This window comes from Folsomia candida, unplaced genomic scaffold (genome assembly GCF_002217175.1).
Source record: "Folsomia candida strain VU population unplaced genomic scaffold, ASM221717v1 Fcan01_Sc001, whole genome shotgun sequence".
Classification (NCBI taxonomy): domain Eukaryota; kingdom Metazoa; phylum Arthropoda; class Collembola; order Entomobryomorpha; family Isotomidae; genus Folsomia; species Folsomia candida.
Window position 1 is genome coordinate 4,123,575 of NW_019091193.1, and position 26,489 is coordinate 4,150,063.

Sequence of the window (26,489 nt, forward strand, 5' to 3'; positions counted from 1 at the left end):
ACATAATGCTACATGCATACATATGCATTAATATATGTATACTTGATTGAGTAATATTTTATTTTACGAGCTAATTAGACAAAACTGTATACATATGTAAGCATTATAATGGGAGTTTTCACCACCTCTTCGTAACTAACCAAAGTATACCTAACTCTGGTAAGGTTCGTAAGTTCAAAGTAAAGTTTTCTACGACTACAATATTACGAAAGGTAAGCGCACCCTCAAGATGCGAAACTTTGGGACGCTTTATGTAATACCAAGGAAGTGAGTTAAGAGGTCATTTATTTAGAGAATATTTAACTATATTTAATATTTAAATATTTAACTAATTATGATTCTTTCAGTGGAGGAAAATTAAACAGTCCTCCAGTCCCGTCATCATCTCCTGGACCATCCAAATAAATAATATCGCGATATTTGTCATTGCTGTTTTCAAATTCTGAATTATCGCCGTCCCCATCTCCATCGCCATCTTCATCCGTCCCATTTTGTTTTGTCCGATGTTTCCGAGTGTCATTCAGCTCGCGAAGTGGGGGCAATTCCCGGAGCCCGTCGAGATCCAAACTCTCCCAAAAATCGACATCTCCATTCCACGGGACGTCCCCTGGTTCGCGCGTGTCCCCCAAAATCTGCCACTTGGCCTCGCCCGAAATAGGTTCCCAGTCTCCGGTCGGTTTTCCTTGACGAGCAAAATTAATCCAGATTTTGACCAGATTTTGCGAAAATTCAAGGCTCATTTCGCGAAACTTTTTCCGGATGAGGGGAAAATCTGCGGACTCATCAAGGTCGAAGAGGTATTGAAGCTCGTCGCCATGCACGGCGCCGCGGAGCAGGGATTTATTCTGCTTTATGATGTCTGCAAAAATTAAACGCTTTTAAAAATTAAGCAAAATTAACAACATTTTGGAAATTTCGGAAGGGTCAACTAACTTTGGACATCAATAACATTTGTAAAATTATTATTTTTAAATGGATGACCTACCATAAGGGAGTCCATACTTGTCTATCCAAAAGTCCAGGTGAGACACGTTTCGGTTATAGGTCAAGTAGTAGAGGAACGTTGGAGCGATTTCGGCGTGGGATAAGGCCGCCTTTCTGGTACACTATAAATCATCAAATTTATTTATTTGTGTTACAAACCGCAGTCGAAAAATGCCCAATTTTTGCAATATCACTTTAAATATTGTCACGGGCATGGATAATACAGGGTGTTAATAAAGTCCGATCCCATTTTTCCTGTAAAAAAGTGAAGGCTAGTATAAAAAAAAACTACCCGTGATACTTACAAAAAATGTTCGACATATTTACCTTAGTATTTGGTCTTGTTACCATTTACTTTAACCATGCCCTCAACTCTTTGTTTAAGGCTCTGTGCTAATTTTTCCAATGTGCCTCTGGAAATCGAATTCCATACATCTTGAACTTTTTTTTACTAGCTCTTCCCTCGTCCGGGGTTGTGGCTCTTTGTATACATTTTCCTTAAGTATGGACCACTGGTTCTTCAGGGGATTCAAATCTGGGCCGTTAGCGGCCCACACCCCCTTGCTCCAGACCGTTGAAACTTGCGTCTTGATGAGACTCAAACTCGCTTTTGCTGTATGGGCTATAGCACCATCCTGCATTAAAACTATTTTTCTTTCATTCGGAAATATTTCCTTGTTCCCCATGCTATCGAAATAGATAGGTAATATTTTTTCCATATAATGCTTTGCATTGACTGATTGGCCTTTTGGTATGATATGTAGAGGGGTCACGCAACGTGCACAAAATCCACCCGCTACCATAACTTTAAGCCCGAATTTTGGGATCGCTCTTGATGGTACATCCGATTTGTTTTCTGTCCTGTAACGAACATTTTGTTGGTTCAATTTTGGATATAGTTCAATAATAGATTCGTCAGTCCAAAGGATGTGACTGCGCAATTCTTCACCAAGTCTTTTTTCACTCAAATGGGCACTTTTCTGAAGGAGTTCTTCAAATTTCAGACGGTCATCGATATATTTTTGTGACATGAGAGGTTTTTTTGGTTAGTTTGTAAGCTGTGTGACCCCACTTCGTAGTTTTCACAAATTTTTGCACGGTCACACAGTTAATTTGCTTCTTCTTCTCTTTATAGCGTTTTGAGTCATTTAACTCCCTTGCTCAATTACGTAATGAACTACCGGTTTTCTTGCAAAGTCTGTTTTTAATCATTCTTTTTGTGGTAGGTGACACCTTTCTGGGTCGCCCTGGTCGCTTTTTGTCGTGGACAAAATTTTTATTCTTCCATTTCCAAACAGTTCTGCGGCTGCAGCCCAATTTTTGCACAATTTCTGTAGGTTTAAGCCCCTGCTGATGCAATGTTTGTATCTCAACTCTAAGATGCTCATGACTTACACGTTTAGTTGTTCCTCCCATGGTAAAAATTTGAAATAAATAACTTCACTGGTTCAAAAGTTCCAGCTGAATTTGTAACAACCACGCTCCAAAAAATGCATGGGATCGGACTTTATTAACACCCTTTAAATGTATTTTAGCAACGTCTAAATCGATATCGCAAAAATATGGCTGCAATTTTATTAATGCGCTAATTCACCTGAAAATAGTGGCGATGTCCGAGAGCGTGAAAGAACTTGTCACCCAAATCGATCTCGACCCCACTGAGACTTTCTGTCTCATCTGGACCTTCACTGGAAGTAGTTGTCTCGGTGGTACTAGAATTATTGCCACTCGAATCCGTGGTCTCCGTCGTACTAAAAGTATTACCGCTATCAGTGGAACCGCTGGGCTCAGTCGTGCTAAAATTGGCATCATCGTCACCGGAAACGCTGGCCTCAGTGGGACTAACATTATTGTCTCCGTCAGTGGTATCAGTTGCACTCGAATCACCCCCGTCACCAAAGTAGTGCTGGAAAACCTTTCCATCAACGTCAGAGGTCTTGTTCCCAGCACGATTTGCATATCCGAAGAATAAACCGAAGCGTTTGAGCTTATAGTCATACCAGACCGAACCACCCTCGATGGGTTCAAATTGGCGAGAGACGTGCTCTGTAAAAAATATAAGAAATTTGGCCAAATTTGCGTAATTCAAAATTTTTTAAGTAAATAAAATTGTACAAAATATATTTTCTGTTGGAAAATTTCGAAAATTATGCAAGATTAGAGCGAGAAACGACACGGACCTGCCCAGTCGAGGGTGATTCCATCCAGCTCGTTCGCACCGATTAGAAGGGGAACAGAGGACATGGTTTCATTGGACCAGTTGGCGACTAGATTTTGGGGAAAGTGATTAATGAAGGAGGGTCGGTCTGGAAAGTTACGCATCCAGTGTTCCAGCACGGGACCAAAGTACACATTATTTCCGGTTTCTTCACGATTCTGCAATTATTTAGGATGCAAATTAATTTGAAAAATTGAAGTCCCTTGCTTGTATGATTTTTTTGCATGAAGCTATTCAAAGTTTGGACAAATGTCAAGCAAATATGCCCACTTTCTCCATCTTTACAGTGAATTTCTAAGCACTCTGAAATTCAGAGTCTGAATTTCTCAATGTGATTTCATGCAAAAGTCACAAAATTAGACAAAACTGTAAAAACTACCCCATTGAAGATGTAATTTGCTTTCGAACTGACAGCAACCAGTTCAGAGGCGTTCTTTTCTCGAAGACATGCAATGATGGGGGCGCTGTCCAAAGATTCTGAGCAGTTCATGGCGGTGGCGTAATTGATAAATGTCTTTTCCGGATCATCCACAAAGGACCACGGACAGAGAGAGTTTCCGCTCTGCAAGATCCCCTTGTGAAAGAGACCTATGCCCAAATTATGGTGAAAAGTCTTACGTATTTGTTTTGAAAAATTCATTGGCCTGTAAATTGGGATGGGCTGACTACCTTTACTCATGGGGGAGAGGACGTGGTAATGAACTGCCGCCGCACCGGAACCATGTCCGAGTAGCGTCACCTGACCAGGGTCACCGCCAAAAAGCCAAATATTCTTTTGTACCCACTTCAACGCTAGGACTTGATCTTTAAGGCCCAAGTTGGCAGGGATTGTTTCATCCGATGTGCTCAGAAATCCTGCACAGAAAAATTTGGCAATTAATCTACAGAATTCTTGTTAGTGAAATTGTCGTGCGAAATTGCTTATTTTTTTGCAAATCTAAGATTACCTACGTTTAATTTTATAAACGCTAAAGTGAGCTAAGATTCCTTACCCAAGGGTCCCAGTCGATAGTTGAATGACACGAGGACGACGTCTTCATCCAGAAAGTACTTGGCCCCGTTAAAGTGTCCCCCTTGGTCGTGCCACTCGCTAAAGCTGCCGTGAATTACGACCAAGACGGGAAGATTCTTGAGATGATATTTTGGATGCGTTTTTGGCGTGGCGACGTTTATGAAAAGACAATCCTCACTTCCGTGAGGGACTCCGGAACGCATGTCCTGATACGGGCAAGGCTCTGGTTTCTTGGAGGCTGAGATTAATTGGTATTATTTGTAAATACCATCTTAACTTAACATTCCTAAATTTTATTGATTGATTGATTTATTATGTATTAAAACCTTCAAGAATGCCTTCCCATTTTGGTGCTGGTCTCGCAAGCTGGAGAAAAATTATTATGCATGCACATTTGTTAAGAAATACTTGACTCTTTTAAATGTTTAGTTTCTGTACCTCAAATCGCTTCGCTTTTCCGTAGGGGATGCCAGTGTACTCGACAAAGAGGCGACCCCCTGATATGTAGCCGTCATTATGAATAATTTGGTTAGCTTGCTTTATTAATAATCAATGCATACCTTTGGCTATCGAGATTCTCCCTCTAACATCTCCTCCGCGGATTGTGATCACCTTTCCGGCAGGTTTTCCTTCAACGAATAGGTTAGGAGTAAATAGCAGGAGTACCGTGATTTTCAAGATACCCAGATTTTGCATATTTAAAAAAATTCTCAAATTTCCACGAAACTCGTAGAAATTATGCAATACCTTGTTATGTTCCGGAAGCAGAAACAATAATGAGAGGACACATCTTGCGTCGTGACATTAAGCAAATTTCGAATAATGGTAAAAGTCCTTCATACAAACAAATTAACATAATTTTGACATTCAAATTTTCGGTGTACATTGTCCTCTTTAGCATTGGAGAAAAAATACAATGGAAGTAACGAACTTGCATATTCTTTTACTTTTGTGCTGCTTCGTTAAAATTCTCAAACATTTTCATGTAAAAACGCGCATTAAAATGAATGTCCTTTGAGAGAAGAATTGATTTTACTTAATTTCTTTATTTTTTAAAGTCTAAAAAATTACGGACAACAAAATCATGTTCGTACGTACAGACCTAGGACTAGTCCTTCGTTAGTAATTATTTTCGTATAATCGTCAGTCAGATCCCTCTGTATAAAATATCAGTGTCAATCCCTGCTTGCGTCAGTACATAGATATGCAAATACTTGCCCTTAAATGTAAATGGATCTGGAAGTTTTTTTCTATGCAGTCGCCCCTCCTCCGGAAATGTAAGTACTTAACTATGCAGCCACTCCCACAGGGAGTATTAACTTGATAGGAAATGCTCACCTTTTAAGACTAACAATCTGTGCATAAGTAACACTATGAAAAATGTGTAACCAGCATGGAGAATTTACGTATAATTTCATTTTTAGAACATCATGTCATTTAATCATCTACGAATCATTAAAAAAACAATTGAACCCCATAATAAACAGGCAATATCAACTAGCATAAATAAGCACACTATTTACTTAATCAAATCATGAGGCACATGTTTTTAAATTGTCGTACTGCCAGTGAGTTTACACTTCATATAGCGGGGCTGAGCATGAAAATGTTGATGACAAATTTTTAAATATTTTATAAAATCACTTAAGGGAAGAGAAACAACTGCCAGTTGAAAAAGTCTTAAAAAATAATAACTTTTTCACCGCAGTACAAAGTACAAAAAGTGCGAATGTGTTTTTTGGGGGTAAAAATAATACAACACATTGAACCCCATTCGCCTTAATTGTTTATATTTTTGACGTGAAAATCAAAATTTTGACAAAAATTGTGAAAATTAGTAGTTGAGTCGAATTGAATAAATTATGTTCTTTGCGGAAAAAAATTTTCATCAACATTTTAATGCTTAGCCCGCTATGTAAAGTGTTAACTCACTGGCTGCCAATATAAATTTTAATTGGAATGATTAGCTTCCTTGACATGTTTTACAGCGTCATCCCTCTCCTTAAACGTTTCATTGCATCCACCACATTTGTACATTACTACTTCAGGATCTTGAGTAATTTGTGACTTGGTAATTTCCACGTTTTTCAGAACCCACGCCCCGGTGTCGACAGGGACCAGACTTTCTCTCCACTTGCTCTCAATTTGTACCCCGACAGAACTCACTTCCACTTGACATATTTTCTCATGCAGGGAAATCGCCGGGGAAGAACCGAATAACGTTTTGGTGCAGTATTGGCAACGACTAGAAAGTATTCCTTGTCCTCGAATCGATTCTCGTACCGACTCGATCAGCCTAGCTTGCTCATCCGGGTCCAATGCTTTGGGTTTCTTCGGCTTTGGCTTCGCTTTTTTCTTTTCCTTCACGCCTGGACAATGAACCTCATGTTGACGACAGGTCGCAAGGATATGAAATCCTTTCCCGCAGCGGGAGCAGGAGTAACGGGTGAGATTATGGTGCACGGTGAGCACGTGGAGATTTAACTCTCGCGATGAGGGTAAAACATTTGAGCAGATTTCGCACACGTTCTTCAGCTTGTGGCGATATATACTGATATGGTCATTTAGAGTGGCCAGTGATGCGAAGGCGAATCCACACCCGGTGTTCAAGCATTTGAAGGGCTCATGATCTAAAATATTTAAAAAAGAGTCATAATTTGGACAACAACCGAGCATTTTGTAAGATTTTAAATCATTATATTGCTGGTATGAGTTTTTAAAAAATGACAAAATTCTGTAAGGTGAGAAATTAAATTCAGAGATCCGCTTGTAAATTTGTACTACATAATTTATCCCTCTTACTTAGATATGCATAAAAACTCCATCCTACACTGATGTACTCGAAAATCTAGAATACCTTGTCGATATTAAGATGGAATTTTGACATTTTTTGTGTCCGTTTTGAAATAAAAAATACTAACCAATTACTACCAATTACTAACCAATTACTCTAACCTAAATTCTAATACCTGTATGCTTGAGGCGAATGTGGAGAAGTAAATGTTTCTTATTTTTACGTCTTGTATTGCAACGACCACACTCGTACTCATATGTTCGCTGGTCCTCCTCAGAGACAACTTGCTTAATTTCCACGCCGAGATAAGTCCCAACCGAGTCGGCGATTACGATTTGCTCAGAAGCCCCCATTCCATCCTGTGATGAGGACCCGTTGCATTTTCGAGCATGATAGTCATGATTCTCTTTTTCTATAAATCCAAGTTTGCAAGATTCACAAACAAATCGCGCCCCGTTATAATGAACCGCAGAGTTGTGGTCAATCAGGGATGCCTCCGTTTCAAAAGATAGATCACACCTGTCACACTTTTTGTCTGGAATGCTTGTACTTTGGGAAGCAGGAGAAGAATATGAATCCTTTGTGATTGCTTGTCCCCAACAAGAAACATTTGTACTTTGGAACAGAGATGAGGCGCCTTTGATAGGGAAACGAATGAGAGCATCTGCATTAAAATAGTCACATTAAGCTATGTTCATTTATTATGAACTATGGTAAAAAAAAGTAGGCTTTCATACTATGTTCTGTTTGGACGTGTGCTGCCATACTACCCAAAGAATCTTTAATACAATCACACGTGCCACATTTGAAGGCTGATTCGTTCATCTGTATTACGTCCACCCCGGAACATATTACTCGGTGGAAAATTTCCGGCTTTTCGGAGGTATTTTCAATCTTATCAGGGGATGTAACCTAAAGTAAATAGTTAAATTTGCGAAAATTGATTGATAAATTACTCAAAATTTACACAACTACTAATTTGTACCGTTATTCCTTGTCGGGTATGACGAACCGTGACACTTGCGTCGCTTTGGTTATGGGATGAAGCAGTAAAATTTTGCAGGGGTAGCAGCACTGGTTGAGGTTTGGGTGCTATTAGCCTATACCTTTTAGGTGCAGGGGGCTGAGGGGGCTCCTCAACCAGCTTGACGACTTTGACTCTGACAATTTTGTTAAGTGACTCGTCCGGAGAACTATTTCCGTCATCTTCATCGGATTGGAGTGGATCGTAATCTGCATCAGATTGTAGCGGATCGTCATCCTGCTCTGGGGAAAGCATGAACTCGTCCAGCTCAATTTCTTCTTCCCCATCGAGTTGATTATTTTTCATTCCATCGTCGATATCGACATCGTCATCATCTTCAATTTTTGCAGAAACGTCACTGTCCACGTCACTTTCATCTGCATCTATTTCAATTTCGGTTGGAGCTACATATATATTCATAATTTTTAATTAGTTTGATTATCCCTTAGATCATTTAAAAAACAATAATTGAAGGAAAACTTACTTAAAATTCCATCATCTGGAATAAAGCTGTGGTGTGGTTGTAGTCCTTCTGGGATCTGCTCCTTATTCAAAGAGATGGAAGGAGTAAAGTCTGAAATAAATATTTAGCAAAATTAAACAGTGAACAGTAAAATTAATTATATATAATTATGCAAGTTATGCTCACCAGAGACGCTCTGCCTTCTCAACTTTTCCAAAACCTCGTCGTCCTTATGGATAAGCTCGTTTCGATCCAAATTTTCCAACGTGATGCGTTGAATTGTAAGCAAATCTTGCTCAAGTTTTTGTACCTGTCGAGAAATTGTTTCCAGAAGGCTGCCACATTTTTCGCAACAATGAAAATCTTCACGGCGGAAATTTTTCTCGTATTTTTTCACATCGATGTTCACAGTTTTGAGATAAGTTATAAATACTGGGACGAATTCTGACCCGCAGTTACAACTGGTTCGACAAAATAAGCAAACCGGTGGGGTTGTCATGGTTACGAAATTATTATTCTTCTATAGGTTACATTTTTATAAACACTTTGAATTTTCAGCGTGACAAAAACTGTAGAAATGATGAAACATGTGGTTTGTTGGATTTTTATGGAAGAGAACTCCTCGGGTCCCGCGTAGCAGAAAGAAGGAAGTTTCTTGTCTTTGTTCATGAAATGTAAAATGCATGCAAAAAGAGTGTCAGTTTTCATGCTGAGAAATGCAAAATGTTTCGCTTATCATTAATTCTAAAAGCTATAGGCATGAATTATTTTATAACTATGAGAACAATTATGTAACATAATTTTTTCTAGAGATTTATGATTATTGAAATGATTTACATGCAAAAATTATGCTTATTTAAATGACCGGAATGAGTTTTGCAATTTTTATATGTATTTAGTTTTCACTAAGCTAATAAGGTGTTAAGTTATTTATAACGTGGTCGAAGTTAGATTTTGGAAGAATAATTTAATGCTTAGCTAAAAATATACATGTACATTGTTGAATCAACGATAAAGGTTTTCATGTCACCTTCTTTACTGTGGTGGACATCGTAAATTTACAACATTTATAAAACTTCGCAAGGTCTTTTTCTTTGTAAAAATATTTTAAATGAATATTTGTAAAAGTCAGCATATTTCGAGCACCATATATACATAAATTGGCTTTGAATATATAAACCTATACTAATCTATTATTTATGCAGGTCATTGCAGGTGTTTCACGTCAACCCTTTATAAATTTACGATTATTTTTTTAAGAATCCACAATTACGAAGATCGTGAAAACCCCCAATGCTAATGAGTATCATTAAAATTTCATTAATCAAGATGGTGCAGAATTGTTTTTGTTTGATATTTAACTATACCAAGGATCGTCACTAGGTTAACAAAATTTATCAATATCCGGCATAAATTAGTGGGGTTTAGAATGTGAAATTTCATGTTCCTTATACGCCTTCAGTTTCTCATAAATCATGATGCAAATGTCCATATTTAAATCCTCCACCGTCTCATAGGGTAGTTGTGCCAGCATCCTGTCGTAATTTGCGTACATGGATAAATATCGGAGCTTGTCGTCACGTTCAGTTGGGCAATGTTCCCCTTCGGTAAAATTTCTAGAAATTTGGCAGGTAGAAATTTCTTCAATCTGATTATTTTGAGGGCTTGGTAGAATTTCGGTGGACAGGTCTGTCCTATTATGTACAAGGAATCAGTTCTTTACAATCTTACAAACTATTTCATTTTATGAAGTATTTGAAAATTTCTCGTTACAAGGTAAAATTCGTAGTGGTTTGTACGTCAGTGGCATTTGTTAGAATTCTGTAGACTGGCGGTAAGCTATCAATTCCTCCTTTGCCGTTGAAAAGAACTGGTGAAGTATTTCCCTCCAATGCGTCAGAAACTGGTGTTGTAAACGGTTTACAGGTGTCACTTATCGTTCCCACTTCCTGTTAAGCGTTAACAGATATTTACTTATACATAAATTAGTGTGCATACATACATAAAATGAGAAATAATATACGCACCTCTGTTTTCAAAGTTATAATATTGGCCTTCATATTTCTGACTGTTTTTCGATTTTCCCAGTTATTTCTTCCAAGTTTGACAACATTCTTCACACATAATTACATATGAAAAAAATTCCACATGTTTAACGGATTTGCAATCTGTATGTATGTAGATCTCAGATTTGTACATACATATATGTATGTATGTAGCTTAACCTTTAAAATCTTGCAGGATTTTGCTGATATCGCTGCATTGTCAGAGTGGGAGTGGATACTTTCCAAAATTTTGTCCATACTTGAGGCTGCCTTAGCTTGATAATTTTGTCCAGCCTTGGTCACCAGTATGGATAGACACTCCAGGTTTATGTCGTCATTTGATTCTAAACATAGATCAAAATGTATCAGTTTTCTAAGGGCGAAGCACATATGTACATATAAACCATGTACGTAAATTGTACGTATGCATACATATACATACATTAGTACATGTCCTACCTAACAAAACTTGAACACAGTTTGCTAAAACTTTTTCACTCAACAAATCCAAGTTAAACAATTCCGCTATGAAGATGGTATTTCCGAGACACATTTTTCTAACTGCTTGAGAATTTTTCTCTTCCGTGAGATCTTCGCTACGAGATAATTGTCGTTTTACGTTGATGTGAAACTGTAGTTGACATCGGACCAGGATAAGTTCCAAGAGTTTGCTGGAAGCCTTGGTTTTCCCGGAATGAACGAAATAAATCTAAGGTTGAATTAAATTTAGATAAATATTTACAAATATATATATAAATTTATATTGACATTCAGCACCAGCTTTGCACATTTTTCCCCGTAGGATGGTTCCCTTCCGATCTTTGCAATAATTGCGTCCACAATTGTATCATAATTGCTTTCATAAGGAAGCTTTGTAAATTCTTCAACAGTTTCAGACAACGTTGTAGGTGTCAAATTGCGTAAGATCGTATCAAGCTTTGCCGCGATGGCTTCCTACAAGAAAATCTTGCAGTAAAATAAATAATAACTAAAAGTCATTTTAGTGTAAGTGTAACAAGATTGATGAATTTTTAACAACTTTTGCCATACTTTGTGCGAAATTATGTAAACGTGTAACTTAGGTATGTAGCTGGTTGGCTACAGCACATATTTTAGTACTTTCTTGAATATTATTCACGTAGGTAAGGTTAATAATAAGTTATAATCATTCAATATGAATTACCTGTAAACCCCAATACATACCTTCTCTACGTCGTCATCTCGCGTTCCCAACATGCCCCAGAGTTGTTAAATGGTTTGGTTTTTCTATGTACGTTACAGATAAGTACAATGATGCACATTGAAGTATAATGACTGTTTAAGTTTAAATAATTAAATTCTATCAATTTTCCGACCATTTACCTTGACTTTGTTCTAACATATGGGTCCGAGTGTATTCATCTATTTATTTGTACATAAACGGAGAAAGAGAAAGCCTTGATAATGTTAAACCACGAACATGTGATTCCTTTCAGTGTTGATAAGATAAGAACACAAACAATATACCTATGACAGGATACGTAATAGGCGCATATGTACATATGAATGTTTGTACATATGAATTGAATACTTGAATATGCGAATATGAAATATAGTCCAAATCGAGCCAACTTTGTCTACCTTAGGAGGGGAGCTTGCGAGGTTGATAATAACAGATCTTGGTGCCCTTTGGATATGTGGTAGGGACCCATGAGTGTACTAAAACCCTGAAGTAGTTTGACTCCATGGCCACATTTGCGCCCGCCACACCCACTCAAAAAACGCTTTCACTCGAGTTTTCACTCACTCAAATCCACGTCAAAAATCCAATTTTACTCGGATTTTGAAATTTCTTTCACCATTATACTCCCAGATAGTTGCTTTCTTCAATCCAATATCAAACTCAATTTTATTGATGATTATTTCGCAAACATAATTTGTTTTGTTGATGACTACAACAATGCTCATTCAGAATTTTAAATTTTAAAAATACTAAAAATTTCGAAAAAATTGAGTTTGATATTGGATTGAAGAATGCAACTATCTGGGAGTATAATGGTGAAAGAAATTTCAAAATCCGAGTAAAATTGGATTTTTGGCGTGGATTTGAGTGAGTGAAAACTGGGGTGAAAGCGTTTTTTGGACATTTTTGAGTGGGTGTGGCGGGCGCAAATGTGGCCATGGAGTCAAACTACTTCAGGGTTTTAGTACACTCATGAGACCCTACCACATATCCAAAGGGCATCGAGATCTGTTATTATCAACCTCGCAAGCTCCCCTCCTTAGATCTGACGCTGATGCTTTGTGTATTTTTCACACAAATGACTAAACAATATGACTACCATTCTAAATAAGTACTTATGTACATTTGGCTAAGTATTTTGCACAGGTTCAACGGACAAAGGGAATTTTGTGCCGTCATACCTATAGTTTTAATTAAACATGCTAGTTCTATAGTGTTTATGTACATATATAAACGTTGTCACGTGTGACTGCATGTATCTACATATGTAACGATTTATTAATGAAAAACTCAACATAATGTAATCAATTTAATGCGCTATTAGAAGACATGACACCGTGAGATTATTGATCGTATCCTGAAATACCAGAGGGGTACTGTGATCCACAAAATTATTCCCAAATCGTACCTTCACAGGGCACAGGGAACTCAGCGACCTTCTCAATTCTGACCTTGACCCGCTCCTCCACTGAGCCCGCCACGTGGCCAGAAGCTCCCCCGATTTTGTGTAGACGCGCGATGACGCCGTAAACATGGCCGTCGTGAAGATAATGACGTCCCAGTAAATCAGACCAAAGCACGCGATGGCTGGAAGGCTCATGGTGGTATGCAATTTTATGCAAACGTATCCAGAAGCCAGCTGTATGGCGGGTAGGTCAACCACCAATGCGGGCAAAATGCGGGCACGGACACAATTGTTGTTGATCGCTTCGAGGACGCGGAGGTTTTTGTACGATTTTAGCAAAAACGTGGGAGTCACGGAAGGGTTCAAACTCCTTTTGGGACATAATTAGAATTTTTGAAATAGATATTTGAAAGCTTCTGGAGTTATTTTTTTTACCATGCTTTAAAGATTCTGATATAGTTCCAGAGACTAACACTGCCCGAAATGAGGACGTGCGTTATGTAATATCCACCCGAGACAGTCCCATTTAAAAACATGAACGTGTCAAATATTGAGAGGAATATGATTAAAACGGGAAAAGAGTAGGAGTCCTTGCCCGCTTCGGCAAGCGGGTAGCATGGATCCTACAAAAGGGGGGATGCATGGAGCAACATGAGTCCCGCAAATACGGGGACAATTATGAAGGACGAGAAGATCACGGGGAGAACGAGGGACATGAGATGGTCGACGTGACATTTTTTGTAGGCGTGATCTGTAAGATTGGCCATGGTTTAAATAATGCGGGACAATCTGTTACAAAATATTAGGTAAAAAATGCAGTTTGCCATCGAATTATTACAAGCAACCACAATTTTTCGAATTTTTCGAATGCAACTCACCTTTAAGGAGGGTTCGCTCGAAATGCAGCATGCAGTTGATAAGTTCGCTAGGGGATCTGTCAATTGGCCAATTCCAACGGACAAAAATACCCGTAACAAATATCCCCGTGATTGCCACGGATTGGAGCTTGGCGCCATCCGAGTATGGCGAAAAATTGGTCATTACTACTTGTAAAATGGCGTGAGTTAGTTGTACAAGCATTTCACATTTCATTATGGTCTCGCGAACGCGTGATTTGTTCAGTGTGATAGAACCAGAAACTCCATCCCATTCTAATGGAAGGCACGCGAAGAGTTTAATGACGAAGAGGTGTTGCTTTAAATTTGGCAAAAATGTGATAGTTAACATTTTTCGGCCGATTTTCTGATAAATTTGGTATTGATGGTAAGAAGGGTTTGGTGTGAATGTGAGGTGAAAGTGACGACCAGGTTCGTTTTGTCACATTCTTGTTGTAGCGAAATATTAGATGAATTTCCGCTTCGTACATGAATAAGGCATTTCGAGAGGAAATGTATAATGTAATGTGTATCTGTATGTAAATATTTATCTTCGTATAAATTAAGGGACGAATATTTACATATCTAAATATCAGCATGTACCGTATATATTTTTAATTAACATGGAGGTGGACTTATGGGTACAAATGGTTTAAGTAAAAAGGTTGGCTACTAGAATTTCACATACGCCATGAGATAAGCAATAGAGCAAAGTAAATAATTGCTTATTTATTTGTTGACATGTAATGGGACCGAGATAATGCTGAAATATTTATTCGGATGAGAAATCCAGTCTACTTTTCATTCCTCAAGAAGAATTTATTTTTAATTTGACAAGTTTCATGATTTTACATCAATTGATATCGATTTGATTGACTAAATAGGTTGATTTATTTAACAAGCTTTTTCCTTATTTACTACACACGCGTGGAACAAATGAACGCACGTGCATGTAAAGTACACAGTTAAATAATAATAAATAAGTACGCACATACATAGTTATCTGTGAGAAAAGCATACTTATTTATGTAAGCCAGTGAGTTTAAATAGGTCGAGAAGACGTGTTATTCATTGTATAATTATGTTAGAATGGTGTCCATTTCAAGTTATTGTTCATCCGGTTTAGAATTTTACAACTATGCAGCATTTAAATTGTGTTTGTGTTATTTACATGTCTGTGAACAATGTGCAACCTTTTCAAAAATCAGACTCAACAACGCCATCACAATCAACATTCCACACATCATAAAAACCATATCAATCCCAGTTTTCATCCTGATGTAGCTTTCACGTATCATCTTCTCCCGCAAAATGTACTTTAACCAGCCTTCAAATTTCTCGCTTATGTAATGTCGCTTCCAAATCTCCATTAACCCAGTTTGTCTTAGCTTGACCATCTCCCTAGAAAATTGACCCGCCATTCGGCGCGCGAATCGAAATTTGAATATCCTCGTGAAATATGGTTCTTTCACCATAACACAGTATTTCGGTTGGAGGAAATAAGCCGTCATCCACGCCACGTCGTATGGCATATCCGTCGCTGTTAAAATGTTCTCCTTAACCGTGCTATGGAACGAGCCAGTTCGACCCATAGCAATAAAACTCGTATTATACCTCCAAAATTGGTTAGCTTTCGAAAACCCGAACACAAATTCGGACCAGTTTGACCTAACATAATACTCTGTTATGTTATCGGTTGGGAAACCAAATTTGTATCCGGCGTCGAGCAGTTGTCCCAAATTTTGGAAATCCTTCGGCGGTAGTGGAACAGAAATATTGGTGGTCATGAAGCCCTCATACAAATTCATGACGAGTATGACTAAAAAGGAGAAGAGGACTTGAAGCGGGAGAATTATTGCGGGACGATCACTACCCGCCGTGTTTGGGGGTGATTGTCGAAGTAGCAGGGTAAACACTGTGAATAACGTTTCCGAAGAAAATTTTCTCCTTGAACGAAACGAAGAAGCGTGAACTATGACGAAACATATACAAATTCCAAACAAGGACAGCCAAACGGGCGAAGTAAACGGTGACGTCCATTTCCTCCATGTGACCACGCTGTCTTCAAGAATCATCTTTTTCATGCAATAAAACGCTCCGAAAATGACTTGTTGCAACTCGAAAAACGTGACATCCACGCCGGGACCGTAGTCATTAAAAAACGGTTCGGAGATCATTGAGTTCAAGGAACATTTGAAATTGGCACACTCAGCGCGGTACTCAGCAAATAACTTGATGTACTTTGGGGTAAAGTTGTACTTTGTTGAGAGATGGAGGATCGTTTGGCGATGGATGAGGCACATCTTATCTGCATCGTAGTGGGAGGTGAAGCATTTCCCTAGGACGTAGACGGTACTGGAGTAGAATGAGGAGGTCATGGAGGAGTAAAGTTCTGCTACTTCTGGGGTAAGCTGAAACCCTGGGCTATTTTCTGGCGGAAGCTTTAATATGGGCGATTCGTCTCCCGGGCAAAAGTTGCAATAGAAGAAGAACAAATTGGAAGATGTCACGAAATAAATTGTTGAGCTGTACATGTCACTGGCTATCATTATTCGGTTCGTTTCATCCCGCAAGGTGAATATCCACGTGCTGCCTTTAGGCAAAAGAGCAATTATTGTTGTACTTTCTCGCCACCCGTAAATCCTGGAAAATCCGAGGAGTTCAGAATAAATTTGTGAAAGGGTGGGTTCCACGAGGATTAGGATGTAACAATTGCTCGGTTTACGGAGCAAGTCAAGGTCTCGTTTTATCTGTAGGTTGTAAGCGTCTTGGAAAAAGTCTAGCGTTCCTTGGACGACGGGGGACGTTACGGAAATATCGGGAGGTTTGGCTTCGTCATCCAGGTTTAAAATAGCGATAAGACAGGTGGATGAATAACTTGGAGAAATGTTTAAACGGTAGGTTATCCCGGTGGGTGGCGATGTAATTTTGAAATTAGAATTGCAAATTGGTATTAATAAAATTATTGAATAAAATGTTGCAAGAAAATTTAAAGGAAATAGTCGAGAAACAAATACTTTGCCCATTGGTTTAGGTTTTTTTAACAATTAGCGTTACAATCTTTTCATGTTAATCTAAGTATTTATGTCAACGATTGGAATTTAACCAGAAAAAAGTTTTTATGAAGCAATGTATTATCAAATAGCAGCCTTGATTATCGTAAAATGTCAGTATTTTTAATTTTAACCATTGTGATATGAACTAGCCAACGTTCTACTATTGTCAAAATAAAAAATACAAGTTCATGAAAAAAATTCGAGAAGTCTATAAAAAAATTCTCTTGTCTGAATATTCTGATATAAATATTTTGGAATAAAAAAAGTGGCATGCAATGAAAATTGTATACTCCAAAAAGTAGCTTGTAATTGTCAACAAGCGATTTAATTTGGCATTTCTAGTAAAATAGGTATACGAATCGATAGTTGATTTTTTTAAACCATTATCGAATGATTGATTGACATTGAGATAGCGGCACGAGTTTGTTTGCATTGACATTAAAAGGACAAGGCGTGTTAACAAAATGTGCCGTTATCAGTAATGAAATTACTTCAAAACGCTTTATATATTTCGCAGTGCTGGGATATGCAAATATTTATGTAGGTACATTCATTCATTTGTAAGAAGGGTTCCATGTCCATATTTTTAAAAACAATTGAAGATAGATAAAAGTTATATAAAAAATTCATAAAAACCAAGCCACCGATATTATCAGGATTTGTTTATCCACAACGTGGTAACGCAGATAATCATAATTTGGACGATTATGTATGCATGTATGTACATAGTTATTTATCGAAAAATCCAAACAAAAATAAAAAATAAGTAAACAAAATGGAATCAATTTTCAAAGCTACTCCTTCAAGTGGAGAATTTTTTTACTAATTTTTAATTCTTTGTATTTAATAAACAACTTGAATACATACACATGCATACATATGCATTTCATCGTGAAATTTTGCATGGAAATGTGCACTATTTGAGTATGCGTGAGAGATTGGTGGTGGAGCGGATGCGGAGCGGAGGATCTAGCATTTTTTGTTTTTCGTTTTCGTTCGTCAGGAAAGAATCTGTGGAAATGAATGAATGGGTGCGCGCCGAACAACTACACGAGCTCCACAGAGGACGGACGGACGGAATTTTAGTGAAGAAAATTGAAGGATTTTTTTTCTTGTAAATAAAATAAAATTGTAATGGTTTCATTTAAATTAGATGCAAGTTGAAAGGTTTAATTGGTTTAATATAATTGGTTTAATATAATTTGATTCGTGTGTTACAGAAGAGGAAGATACGGATTGACAATGGAAGACGTCCAACCGGAAAATACAGTTGGTGAAGATGAAGGCGCAAACGGTCAAGTGGAAGAGGACGACGAAGTCATTTTTGACAGAATTGTAATTCACAGCGGAATGTATCTCCCACTTGCTACCGTTCAAGCAATGGATTTCGAACCACGAGATGGAGGGGCTACTTTTGAGGGACCGGGTCAACTTTACAAAAAGAAATTGACCCCTCGTAGAAGAGGGAAAGAACGTGCCAATAAGTCCTTGGACGTGTCATCGGCGTTGGCTACAAGTTCTCGTTTGGTATGCGTTGCTCCTCACAACGACGAAGACGAGGAGGAGGACGACGACGACGAGGTCACCTGGCTCCCTCCGATGACCACAAGGTACACTCAGACCTGTGACTTTCCCATATACCAGGAACAACCTCCAGCAGTAGTGGATGAACAAAACGAGAGCCATTCATTCAACTCACAGCCCACTACTAGTCTTGATTACTCAAGTCTAAATACCAATTCAAATCAAACTGATGTCATCATTGAAGAACTTACCAAGTCAATGGGGGACCAGTCATTATGCGATTTAAATACTACCCCCCAACAGCAGAATCAAGATGAAAGTGACGAGCCAGCCATTAATATTGGGGAAGATGCTATTAGTACTGATACGTTGCAGGAGGATGAGCAAGGCCATGACTTTGCTGGGTCGAAAGGTACCGAAAATCATGACAAGCAATCCGAGTCCAACAAATCTTCGTCGGAAACCCCATCTCAACCCAGCAAAATTAAGGAGAAGACTGATTACACAGATAATCGACGTAGAAACGTAAAAATAACTGTCACACCAATAACTATCAGAGTGTACCGTTGTTGCATTTGTTGGGAATGCGATTTCTCCTCCGAGGCGGAACTAATGGAACACATATTCCAGGATCACAAAATATCTCGACAACTAAAATGTGAGGTTGTATCATGCTCGTAAGTATACAATATTTATATATAAGATTATATTGAATCTATATTAAAATCATTCGTATTGAATTATTTAATATTGAAGTTATGCATGTATTACATTCGTTTAATTCTGTCGCAATTGCAGTGAAGATGAAATTGACACCAAACAAAAAGATGTGGATCGCTACGAGAAACAAATAGGAAGGAAGGTGCCTGGACGCGTGCATCTGAAAAAAATAATAAGTGGGGTATCAGAATGGCAAGATTTGTCTGACTCGGACAGCGCAGCCGAGGAATCAGTGGATATTACAAAGAGTAGCAGCAGCAGCAGTTCCTCAGACGATGACGTCGATGACGACCGCGACCCAGATTATGTCGAAGGGGGAAGGAGGAGAAGATGTCCAAAGAAAAAGCCCAGTACTCGACCGAATAGTCAAAGCAAACCTAAATCCGTCCCAACTTCGGGTAAGCGTACTGCCAAACGTGAGCCCGTAGGTAGGCGTCTAACACAGCGTCCTTCAAAAGCTACGAAGTAGTTTTTTAGCAAATCGCCAGGTTTGCCTGTCATTAATTTGTAAAGTCAATTTAGCCAGACACCTTTATCTCTCGCCACCACACAGGTACGAACGATTTACAAAGTATCAAAACGTCATTTTTACCCTGAGTAAATAACAAAAATTGGAACCTCGTAATAATAAATACATAAATACGTACAACTGACTATATAAATACCTATAAAAGATCCTTAACAATATTTTTACCAATACTCTATTTCTGACTATGTAAAAAGATTATTTATCTGTAATTAATTATTTTAGAAATTGACCCCCTTGTTTAAATATTGGAGCAACTAGTTATGATATATAACAGTAAAATCTACAATAATAACGATTTATTTTATAATTGTTAGTTAAATTTGACTTTCTAAATAAATGACTTCATGGATGTTACTTTAAACCGAGAAACATTTTACGAACATGGATTTTACAGTAAATAATTACATTTCATTCAATCAGCGCTTTATTAAAATTTACAATCTTGTCACAAATTAAAATGCTAGAAATTCTCATGCATACATTTTTTGCTTTGTATGTACATAAATATTTACATTTCTTTATACGTGCATTCGAGTTTGGGAATCGCATTAATTATAGCACACTGTTAACATTGTTTATTCACAACTGTAAATGTAAATACATATGTCCAGTCAGACATCACTCCCGAATTTGATGTATTCGGGCGAGACGGATCGTATTTCTAAATCGATCATATCTATTACAGTCGAACTTCACAGCGTGTAATTTAGTAATATCCCATGGTGAATAATTGGGTCATTTGGTGCAGATGTCAGGGGTAAAATATGGTAGCTCAATTTTTTTGTCGTTCGCCCTTGAACTGGTGTACTCGATTTTTCATATGTATAAATGCATACATACATAAATAAATAATTACTAATTATGAAATTTATTCGTTTTCAGGTATTTATTTAGTTATTTCTCATATAAAACTCATCCTCAGTCATACTCGTTTACAGGTATCTGGTACAGGCTGACCCAACTGTGCAAACCCGTTTCGCGTCGATTTCACCGAATTTGATAAGAAAAATTGCAAGTTGAATTCGGGGTGCAAGGATAAATCTAGCATGTATATTTTTAAATTACATGCACCCATCCCCTTTTCAGAAATTTGAGAAGGAAATTTGAAAAAATGTGAAAGTCAATGCACACTGGGTAAAACAAAAATTAGACCACAGGTTGCATTTGCCAATCTAATTTCCCTGCCCCTACGAACATTTTGATGCATCAAAAGTTTCAAAATTTGAAAATTGGCGGTTTTATGTCATACACAGAAATCGTTAAAAAACGCATTGTTCCCACACTTTTACTTCTGACAACCTGATGCCAGATTTTTCTACCTGAGAAGAGCTACATTTTCACCTTTTATTGTCCGAAGTAAAAGTGTGGGAACAATGAGTTTTTTGGGGTCAAAGTTTCTAAAGGAGTGGCTTATACGGCAAGTGCCGTAACAAACTTATGGCTGCTTATGAAAAAAAATATATAGATAATTGCAATTACTTAAGTTATTAAAATTGCCCCAAATTAAAAACTAACGCTCCTTTGAATTTATACTGATGATATCCAATCAAGACCACCATACGGCACTGTGAAGTCACAGTATGCAGTGGTGGTGGATACCCACCAGAATCCGAGTTTCTCACTTTCTCTTCTTTGAATATGGAAACAGGGTTTGTTGCACAGTTGGTCTGATTTCCCTCATCTGTCATTACGTACACTTTTTTTAAAAATGAAGTCCTGCATATCAGTTGGAGTCGTTTTGATTCTCTTGGGTAAGTGATTCATGCACACATGTTTAAATCAGTTAACAGAATTGCATTTACATATGTATGGAAATTTTACAAAACTATGTATCCGTAAACATTTCAGTGGCTTCATCGTCTTCATTACCGCTGGAAAATGCAGACACTTCCGGCCCAGACGTGATCGAGGATGAGGAGAGGTCACACATCGCCAACTTAATTTTTACTGCGCTCCTCCTCCCACGAATTACCCCACCTCCAACGTTGCTTGAAATGGTCATGACCTCAATAACGACGCCCATACCTCAAAAAGAAGAAACGGGATCGAGTGAAGATATGGGTCTAAAACTGGTCGAGACGATGACGACACGTCCTCCGAATCCGACCGGTTCGACGCCATCATTTAGCAATGATAACACCACGACCCCCACCCCTCTTATGAGTACGGACAACCCCACCACCGGAGGACCGGCAGATCCCGTGTACGTAACCTTACCCCCACTAACGCCAGGTTCGCTGGGTGGCATCATTCGGGAGGCGCTGGGTCTAGTGCAAAACACGATTCGTGTCGTGGGGATTAATCTCTTGGGAAATCAGGCACTTCTAGGAAATTCTCCCCCCGGATTGATTCGTATTAATGAGACACACTTTAAACTGGTAGGAACAAGGGCGGAGGAGGGAGGAAATGGGTCAGCAATTGTGCGAGAATAATTTAGGAAATTAATAACTTCATATTACAAATTTATAACTTTTTGGCACGTAATTCCAAGGAAGGGTTAATTTTATTTACGTCGTTTGATAATATTTTTTATATTCATTTACACACAGCTAGTATTAGCTATTCAAGTATTTACATAATATACACATTTTATGATCTTAAACCTGTTAATGGGCTGACAAATTATGCTCTATTTTTAGCGCATAATTTGTCAACCTTTATTAAATAAAGGTTGATGAATATGATAATACTGTTTTCATATTAATTCATTTTTTGCAGTAATTATGGAGAAATATGTATATTGCAGGATAAATTTAACAAAGCATTGATTAGATTCTGGAGGAATTAAAATGTTAGAATTCAATAACAAGGGGGACACTTAATAAATATGAATTATTGAAAATGTGAGACAAATTATTACAAATTGGTGCAGATTGAAAGACTTTCTTGCAATTGCACTTGAAGCGGTCGTTGTTTCCGTGGAAGTTTGAGTAGGTGGTGGTGAAGTGGTACTCGTAGTAGTGGGTGTGGTGGGTGCATTAGTTGTTGACTGCGCCGTTGTGACCTCAGGAGTGGGAGTGGTGACCTCTGGGGTGGGAGTGGTGACCTCTGGCGTGGGAGTAGTGACCTCAGGAGTGGGAGTGGTGACCTCTGGCGTGGGAGTAGTGACCTCAGGAGTGAGAGTGGTGACCTCTGGCGTGGGAGTGGTGACCTCTGGGGTGGGAGTAGTGACCTCAGGAGTGGGAGTGGTGACCTCTGGCGTGGGAGTAGTGACCTCAGGAGTGAGAGTGGTGACCTCTGGCGTGGGAGTGGTGACCTCTGGGGTGGGAGTGGTGACCTCTGGAGTGGGAGTAGTGACCTCAGGAGTGGGAGTGGTGACCTCTGGCGTGGTAGTAGTGACCTCAGGAGTGGGAGTGGTGACCTCTGGCGTAACGGTTGTGACCTCTGGCGTTGTCCCTTCTGTTGGGTTAGTTGTCGCCTGACACACATCGATAGGTACGTATGGAACATAACCATAAGGATAAGAAGCATCAGAAACGAGATAATCCCCCGTAATCTGCTTGTAGGAGGCGACCTCATGCACGCCGTATCTATGTTCGCTCCCATACTGCTGGATGAAGGGCTCCGTCCAATTGTTAAAGTTGGAAATGGTCTCGCGGTAATTTCCTGCCAAGTATGCGGGTTCCTCAATCATGACGATTGACTCGCCGATGCCGGTGACACTAAGGATTTTATAGCCATTAAGATACAACAAATAGGAATTAATTAGTTTAATTGCGTTACAATTCGTATTTCGTGATTCCGAAATCTTCATAATGTTTCTCGAAAGGCGTTTCCGAGAAGCATTGGTTCATATCTTGTCTTGGATAGTGCCACAGGAATGTGGAGCACATTTCGTGTCGGGTAGACAATCCGCCGACGACCGCTTTCCCATTTGCCCATTTGCTGGAGTAAGTGCATTCTAGACGGGATTTTGAATTATTTTTTGAATTTACTACATGCCACTATTTTGGTTCTTTTACCCAAAGTAATTTGATCCCCGGGAAGAATTTGCATTTCTCTGATTGGTTTATTTTGTTGGTAGTCGAAATCATAGTGATCATCGTAATCGATCCATGGAAGTTCCACGTTACCTCGAAAGTGGCGAGTTTTAAGCTTCCGACCTATCAAAGGAAGTTTTAAATAGGCAGAATTGTAGAGTAACTAAACACTTGACTCACCGGAAATATGTGAGTGGAGCAACGAATTGAAAACTGTAATGCCCGTCTCAGGTGCAATTCCCCATCGGGTCGCCTCTGGTGGACAGTGACCAGTAATGACGAAATCGTCCACATTTGGGGGAATAGTGAGAACTGGATTGGTCATATGGCCAATAGCTAGCTGACCAGCGTCGTGTTCTCTAATGGAGGAAAATATGAAGACAGTACTTAGGAAAATATTTAAATTTAAATTTGATTTAACGTCGGATAAATTCCAACCAAAATTTGAGAAATTAAAGGTCTCAAAATTTTATTGAGGATGCTATATGCTACATGACTGTTGGTACAGGAAATGTCAAAGGTTATCAAAAGTACCTGATTTCGTCCGTGTAATAGAACTGGACCCCCGTCTTGAACTGGATACCTTCCTCTTCGTCGGGATTATCGAAATGGATTTCAATCATGTAGTATATCTGTTTCCCGGCATTATCCCCGTCACCGATGGGATATCCAACATTATCGGGAAATGTCATTATCTAATCGTGACAACGGAATAATTAGTCATTACAAACTTAACTCCTCTTTCTTATTCGTCTCACCTTTCCCCCTTTTGCCCAAACGAAAAGGTCCTCCCCACAATATTCGTCCGGTATTGGGACGTCGGCTTCCGGATCGAAACAACGTCCTCCGAGAAATCCTGTATCGACGGTGTAATCCCCAAATATTTCGTCCAACGTTTGATTCGAACCGGGAGGAAGGTAGCAATTTTTTAGGATGAAGTGATGCGTGTGCTGGACAGCGGCGTCACCTTCAAGGAGCGAGTCGAACTGATACATAAATACATAGGGTTGAAATTTTTAGACAATTTTGTTGTATGCAAAAATATTTGAATTTGTATATTTACCGCGATAACGTGGTGTTTAGTTGGGAGGATAGGGCCTTTAAAGAAACTGCACCAATATGTGGTGTCATAAGATGGCATCTCCATGTCTAACGTCATTTCATATTTGGTTGTTCTAAATGTTTGTAAGGCAAAAATACTGAAATATTGATTTGATACATATTTGCATACAACTTTGGGATAATAAATACCCGGATAAATCGACTTCCGGAATTGGTTCACCGATAAGGTTCAGAGATTTTGTACCCCTTCGGGCCGAGCTGTGATATGTGATTTGATCTGTAACTCCGTACGCCCAGATTAATCGGACCGTGTCGTTCTGTTAGCGAGGGACAAAATTAACTTTTACAGATGCTACCAAAATTTTGAAAATAATTGATTTTCTTAAAGACGGGCAAAATGATGGTCGTTTCATATTACCCCGATCGGATAATCTTGCTCATCACAGGTATCAGCAAGTCTAGAAAATTTGAGATAGGTTTTCCCCACAGCTTCAATCGCACTGATCAAGTTCCAATCTTCATGGGCGTCGATGCCAGGCTCAAAATTGCCTTGTCCGTTGCGATCCTAAAAATTTCAATGATAAAATTTTGGCCATTTTTTTTATAAATTAATTCAACTCACGGAATAATACGCAGTCCCTTCAGGATCTACTCCAGCAATGAAAATATCGGCCCCGGTCATCCCGCCGGTTGGAGAAATCCCTAGTCCGACAAACCCCGTGGTTTCCACTTCCATCTCAAAAGTGACTAATCCCGTAGCATCGTCGTACTCCCAGGCGAGCCATACTTTGCCGTTGAGGTCTAATTGTTCTCGATTTCGAAACGTTAGCAGACTTGAGGTTGGGATGGTGGCGGAATTAGTGAGAGAAAGTGAGGAGAAAGTAAAAACTAGGACGGAGCAAATTTTTGCGAAATTTTGCATCTTGCTAATTATATGAATATGCAAAAAAACTTTTAGATGTGTGCAATAGGGACGAGTGTGCTCTCACAAATGAGGTGTGAACAAGTCTAATTAACGAGATTTTTTGTCACGCAGTATTTATTGAGGAGGCGATCCAGTTGTCAATTGAACATTAATTAATTGAGGTTCAGGTACTTTGTTAACATAAGGTGAGATCTTCAATTAAGGACAAAAAAATTCTGTGACGAAATCATGAATCAGGTTCAAGTTCAAACCTGTGTAATTACTGATAAGGTAGAATGTTTGAATTGTATCGGACATGAGAACCAGGGTTCGAATCTGTATGTATACATTGTAACACCTCTTTTTTATAATGGAAATGCCCAGTCCTCAAAAAAGTATGCATAGAAATTTGTCAAAAATAGCCTGTCACCTTATTTTGACGCATAACAGCCATAGATTCTATGCACTTTGAAGACCCTATTCACCCAAATTGGGCATTGTGGTGAGATAGGTGAAACTTAGATGGCAGGTTATTTTGGACATCATTAAATACTTTCGTGAGTCACTTTGACACAAAATACCACGTGTTTGGAACAGTACTTAAAAGTATTTTCGCAACGTATTTCACAATGAATGGATGAAACAGACTCACTAAAGCATGTAAATCATTTG

At 38.7% G+C, this 26,489-nt stretch overlaps 6 protein-coding genes across 19 annotated transcripts; 2 read left to right on the forward strand and 4 right to left on the reverse strand.

The window, feature by feature from the left end:
- Positions 1 to 4,910, reverse strand: LOC118435327. Its single transcript, XM_035851268.1, has 9 exons — positions 4,827 to 4,910; positions 4,653 to 4,751; positions 4,541 to 4,580; positions 4,195 to 4,452; positions 3,582 to 4,057; positions 3,165 to 3,360; positions 2,579 to 3,030; positions 986 to 1,106; positions 1 to 859 (listed from the first exon to the last, which is right to left on the reverse strand). The coding sequence occupies exons 1-9, from the start codon at positions 4,908 to 4,910 to the stop codon at positions 333 to 335; spliced, it is 2,253 nt and encodes a 750-aa protein (XP_035707161.1). The 3' UTR covers positions 1 to 332.
- A 710-nt stretch (positions 4,911 to 5,620) lies between these two features.
- LOC110841932 (zinc finger protein 549) lies at positions 5,621 to 9,115 on the reverse strand. Of its 13 annotated transcripts, none has more exons than XR_004837084.1 (7): positions 8,682 to 9,114; positions 8,517 to 8,606; positions 7,994 to 8,436; positions 7,746 to 7,920; positions 7,184 to 7,672; positions 6,108 to 6,844; positions 5,621 to 5,776 (listed from the first exon to the last, which is right to left on the reverse strand). XR_004837084.1 is itself a non-coding variant. In XM_035859619.1 (7 exons), exons 1-7 carry the CDS (start codon positions 8,992 to 8,994, stop codon positions 5,712 to 5,714), a joined length of 2,187 nt encoding a protein of 728 aa, XP_035715512.1. In that variant the 5' UTR covers positions 8,995 to 9,115; the 3' UTR covers positions 5,621 to 5,711. The 13 variants fall into 13 exon arrangements, 10 of the variants coding, with proteins under 10 accessions (XP_035715512.1, XP_035715515.1, XP_021943327.1 ...); XR_004837081.1 differs by having other exon boundaries at positions 5,621 to 5,793; XR_004837079.1 differs by having other exon boundaries at positions 5,621 to 5,808.
- Positions 9,116 to 9,442: 327 nt separating this feature from the next.
- On the reverse strand, positions 9,443 to 11,994 carry LOC110851716 (eukaryotic translation initiation factor 4G). Its single transcript, XM_022099637.2, has 8 exons — positions 11,903 to 11,994; positions 11,744 to 11,806; positions 11,318 to 11,494; positions 11,000 to 11,249; positions 10,721 to 10,884; positions 10,523 to 10,609; positions 10,269 to 10,444; positions 9,443 to 10,189 (listed from the first exon to the last, which is right to left on the reverse strand). Exons 2-8 carry the CDS (start codon positions 11,774 to 11,776, stop codon positions 9,910 to 9,912), a joined length of 1,167 nt encoding a protein of 388 aa, XP_021955329.1. The 5' UTR covers positions 11,777 to 11,806; positions 11,903 to 11,994; the 3' UTR covers positions 9,443 to 9,909.
- A 6,080-nt stretch (positions 11,995 to 18,074) lies between these two features.
- On the forward strand, positions 18,075 to 20,240 carry LOC110863102. 2 transcript variants are annotated; one of them, XM_035846460.1, is made up of 3 exons: positions 18,075 to 18,212; positions 18,319 to 19,299; positions 19,421 to 20,240. In XM_035846460.1, exons 1-3 carry the CDS (start codon positions 18,118 to 18,120, stop codon positions 19,809 to 19,811), a joined length of 1,467 nt encoding a protein of 488 aa, XP_035702353.1. In that variant the 5' UTR covers positions 18,075 to 18,117; the 3' UTR covers positions 19,812 to 20,240. The 2 variants fall into 2 exon arrangements, with proteins under 2 accessions (XP_035702353.1, XP_021968032.1); XM_022112340.2 differs by having other exon boundaries at positions 18,078 to 18,229.
- Positions 20,241 to 20,798: 558 nt separating this feature from the next.
- On the forward strand, positions 20,799 to 22,713 carry LOC110863405. The gene is made up of 2 exons (XM_022112705.2): positions 20,799 to 21,622; positions 21,720 to 22,713. The coding sequence occupies exons 1-2, from the start codon at positions 21,580 to 21,582 to the stop codon at positions 22,301 to 22,303; spliced, it is 627 nt and encodes a 208-aa protein (XP_021968397.1). The 5' UTR covers positions 20,799 to 21,579; the 3' UTR covers positions 22,304 to 22,713.
- On the reverse strand, positions 22,657 to 25,904 carry LOC118433935 (DBH-like monooxygenase protein 2 homolog). Its single transcript, XM_035846457.1, has 10 exons — positions 25,536 to 25,904; positions 25,332 to 25,478; positions 25,103 to 25,230; positions 24,915 to 25,026; positions 24,610 to 24,837; positions 24,386 to 24,546; positions 24,032 to 24,210; positions 23,834 to 23,974; positions 23,595 to 23,772; positions 22,657 to 23,533 (listed from the first exon to the last, which is right to left on the reverse strand). The coding sequence occupies exons 1-10, from the start codon at positions 25,833 to 25,835 to the stop codon at positions 22,690 to 22,692; spliced, it is 2,418 nt and encodes an 805-aa protein (XP_035702350.1). The 5' UTR covers positions 25,836 to 25,904; the 3' UTR covers positions 22,657 to 22,689.
- Positions 25,905 to 26,489: the final 585 nt, after the last annotated feature.

What these genes read in the sequence shown, in the direction of transcription:
- LOC118435327 (XM_035851268.1), bottom strand. Translation starts at nt 4,910, where the DNA reads ATGCAAAATCTGGGTATCTTGAAAATCACGGTACTCCTGCTATTTACT. An exon ending in GACATCGCCACTATTTTCAG is followed by an intron (nt 1,107 to 2,578) that starts GTGAATTAGCGC and finishes GATGATTTATAG; the next exon opens with TGTACCAGAAAGGCGGCCTT. An exon ending in CAAGTATGGACTCCCTTATG is followed by an intron (nt 860 to 985) that starts GTAGGTCATCCA and finishes TAATTTTTGCAG; the next exon opens with ACATCATAAAGCAGAATAAA.
- LOC110841932 (XM_022087635.2), bottom strand. Translation starts at nt 8,994, where the DNA reads ATGACAACCCCACCGGTTTGCTTATTTTGTCGAACCAGTTGTAACTGC. An exon ending in TCCAGATGATGGAATTTTAA is followed by an intron (nt 8,437 to 8,516) that starts GTAAGTTTTCCT and finishes ATATATATGTAG; the next exon opens with CTCCAACCGAAATTGAAATA. An exon ending in ATACCCGACAAGGAATAACG is followed by an intron (nt 7,921 to 7,993) that starts GTACAAATTAGT and finishes TATTTACTTTAG; the next exon opens with GTTACATCCCCTGATAAGAT.
- LOC110851716 (XM_022099637.2), bottom strand. Translation starts at nt 11,776, where the DNA reads ATGTTGGGAACGCGAGATGACGACGTAGAGAAG. An exon ending in AATCCTGCAAGATTTTAAAG is followed by an intron (nt 10,610 to 10,720) that starts GTTAAGCTACAT and finishes TTATGTGTGAAG; the next exon opens with AATGTTGTCAAACTTGGAAG. An exon ending in TTATAACTTTGAAAACAGAG is followed by an intron (nt 10,445 to 10,522) that starts GTGCGTATATTA and finishes AACGCTTAACAG; the next exon opens with GAAGTGGGAACGATAAGTGA.
- LOC110863102 (XM_035846460.1), top strand. Translation starts at nt 18,118, where the DNA reads ATGAATGAATGGGTGCGCGCCGAACAACTACACGAGCTCCACAGAGGA. An exon ending in ATTGAAGGATTTTTTTTCTT is followed by an intron (nt 18,213 to 18,318) that starts GTAAATAAAATA and finishes CGTGTGTTACAG; the next exon opens with AAGAGGAAGATACGGATTGA. An exon ending in TGTGAGGTTGTATCATGCTC is followed by an intron (nt 19,300 to 19,420) that starts GTAAGTATACAA and finishes TCGCAATTGCAG; the next exon opens with TGAAGATGAAATTGACACCA.
- LOC110863405 (XM_022112705.2), top strand. Translation starts at nt 21,580, where the DNA reads ATGAAGTCCTGCATATCAGTTGGAGTCGTTTTGATTCTCTTGG. An exon ending in AGTCGTTTTGATTCTCTTGG is followed by an intron (nt 21,623 to 21,719) that starts GTAAGTGATTCA and finishes TAAACATTTCAG; the next exon opens with TGGCTTCATCGTCTTCATTA.
- LOC118433935 (XM_035846457.1), bottom strand. Translation starts at nt 25,835, where the DNA reads ATGCAAAATTTCGCAAAAATTTGCTCCGTCCTAGTTTTTACTTTCTCC. An exon ending in AAGGGACTGCGTATTATTCC is followed by an intron (nt 25,479 to 25,535) that starts GTGAGTTGAATT and finishes TGAAATTTTTAG; the next exon opens with GATCGCAACGGACAAGGCAA. An exon ending in CTAAACACCACGTTATCGCG is followed by an intron (nt 24,838 to 24,914) that starts GTAAATATACAA and finishes TTTATGTATCAG; the next exon opens with TTCGACTCGCTCCTTGAAGG.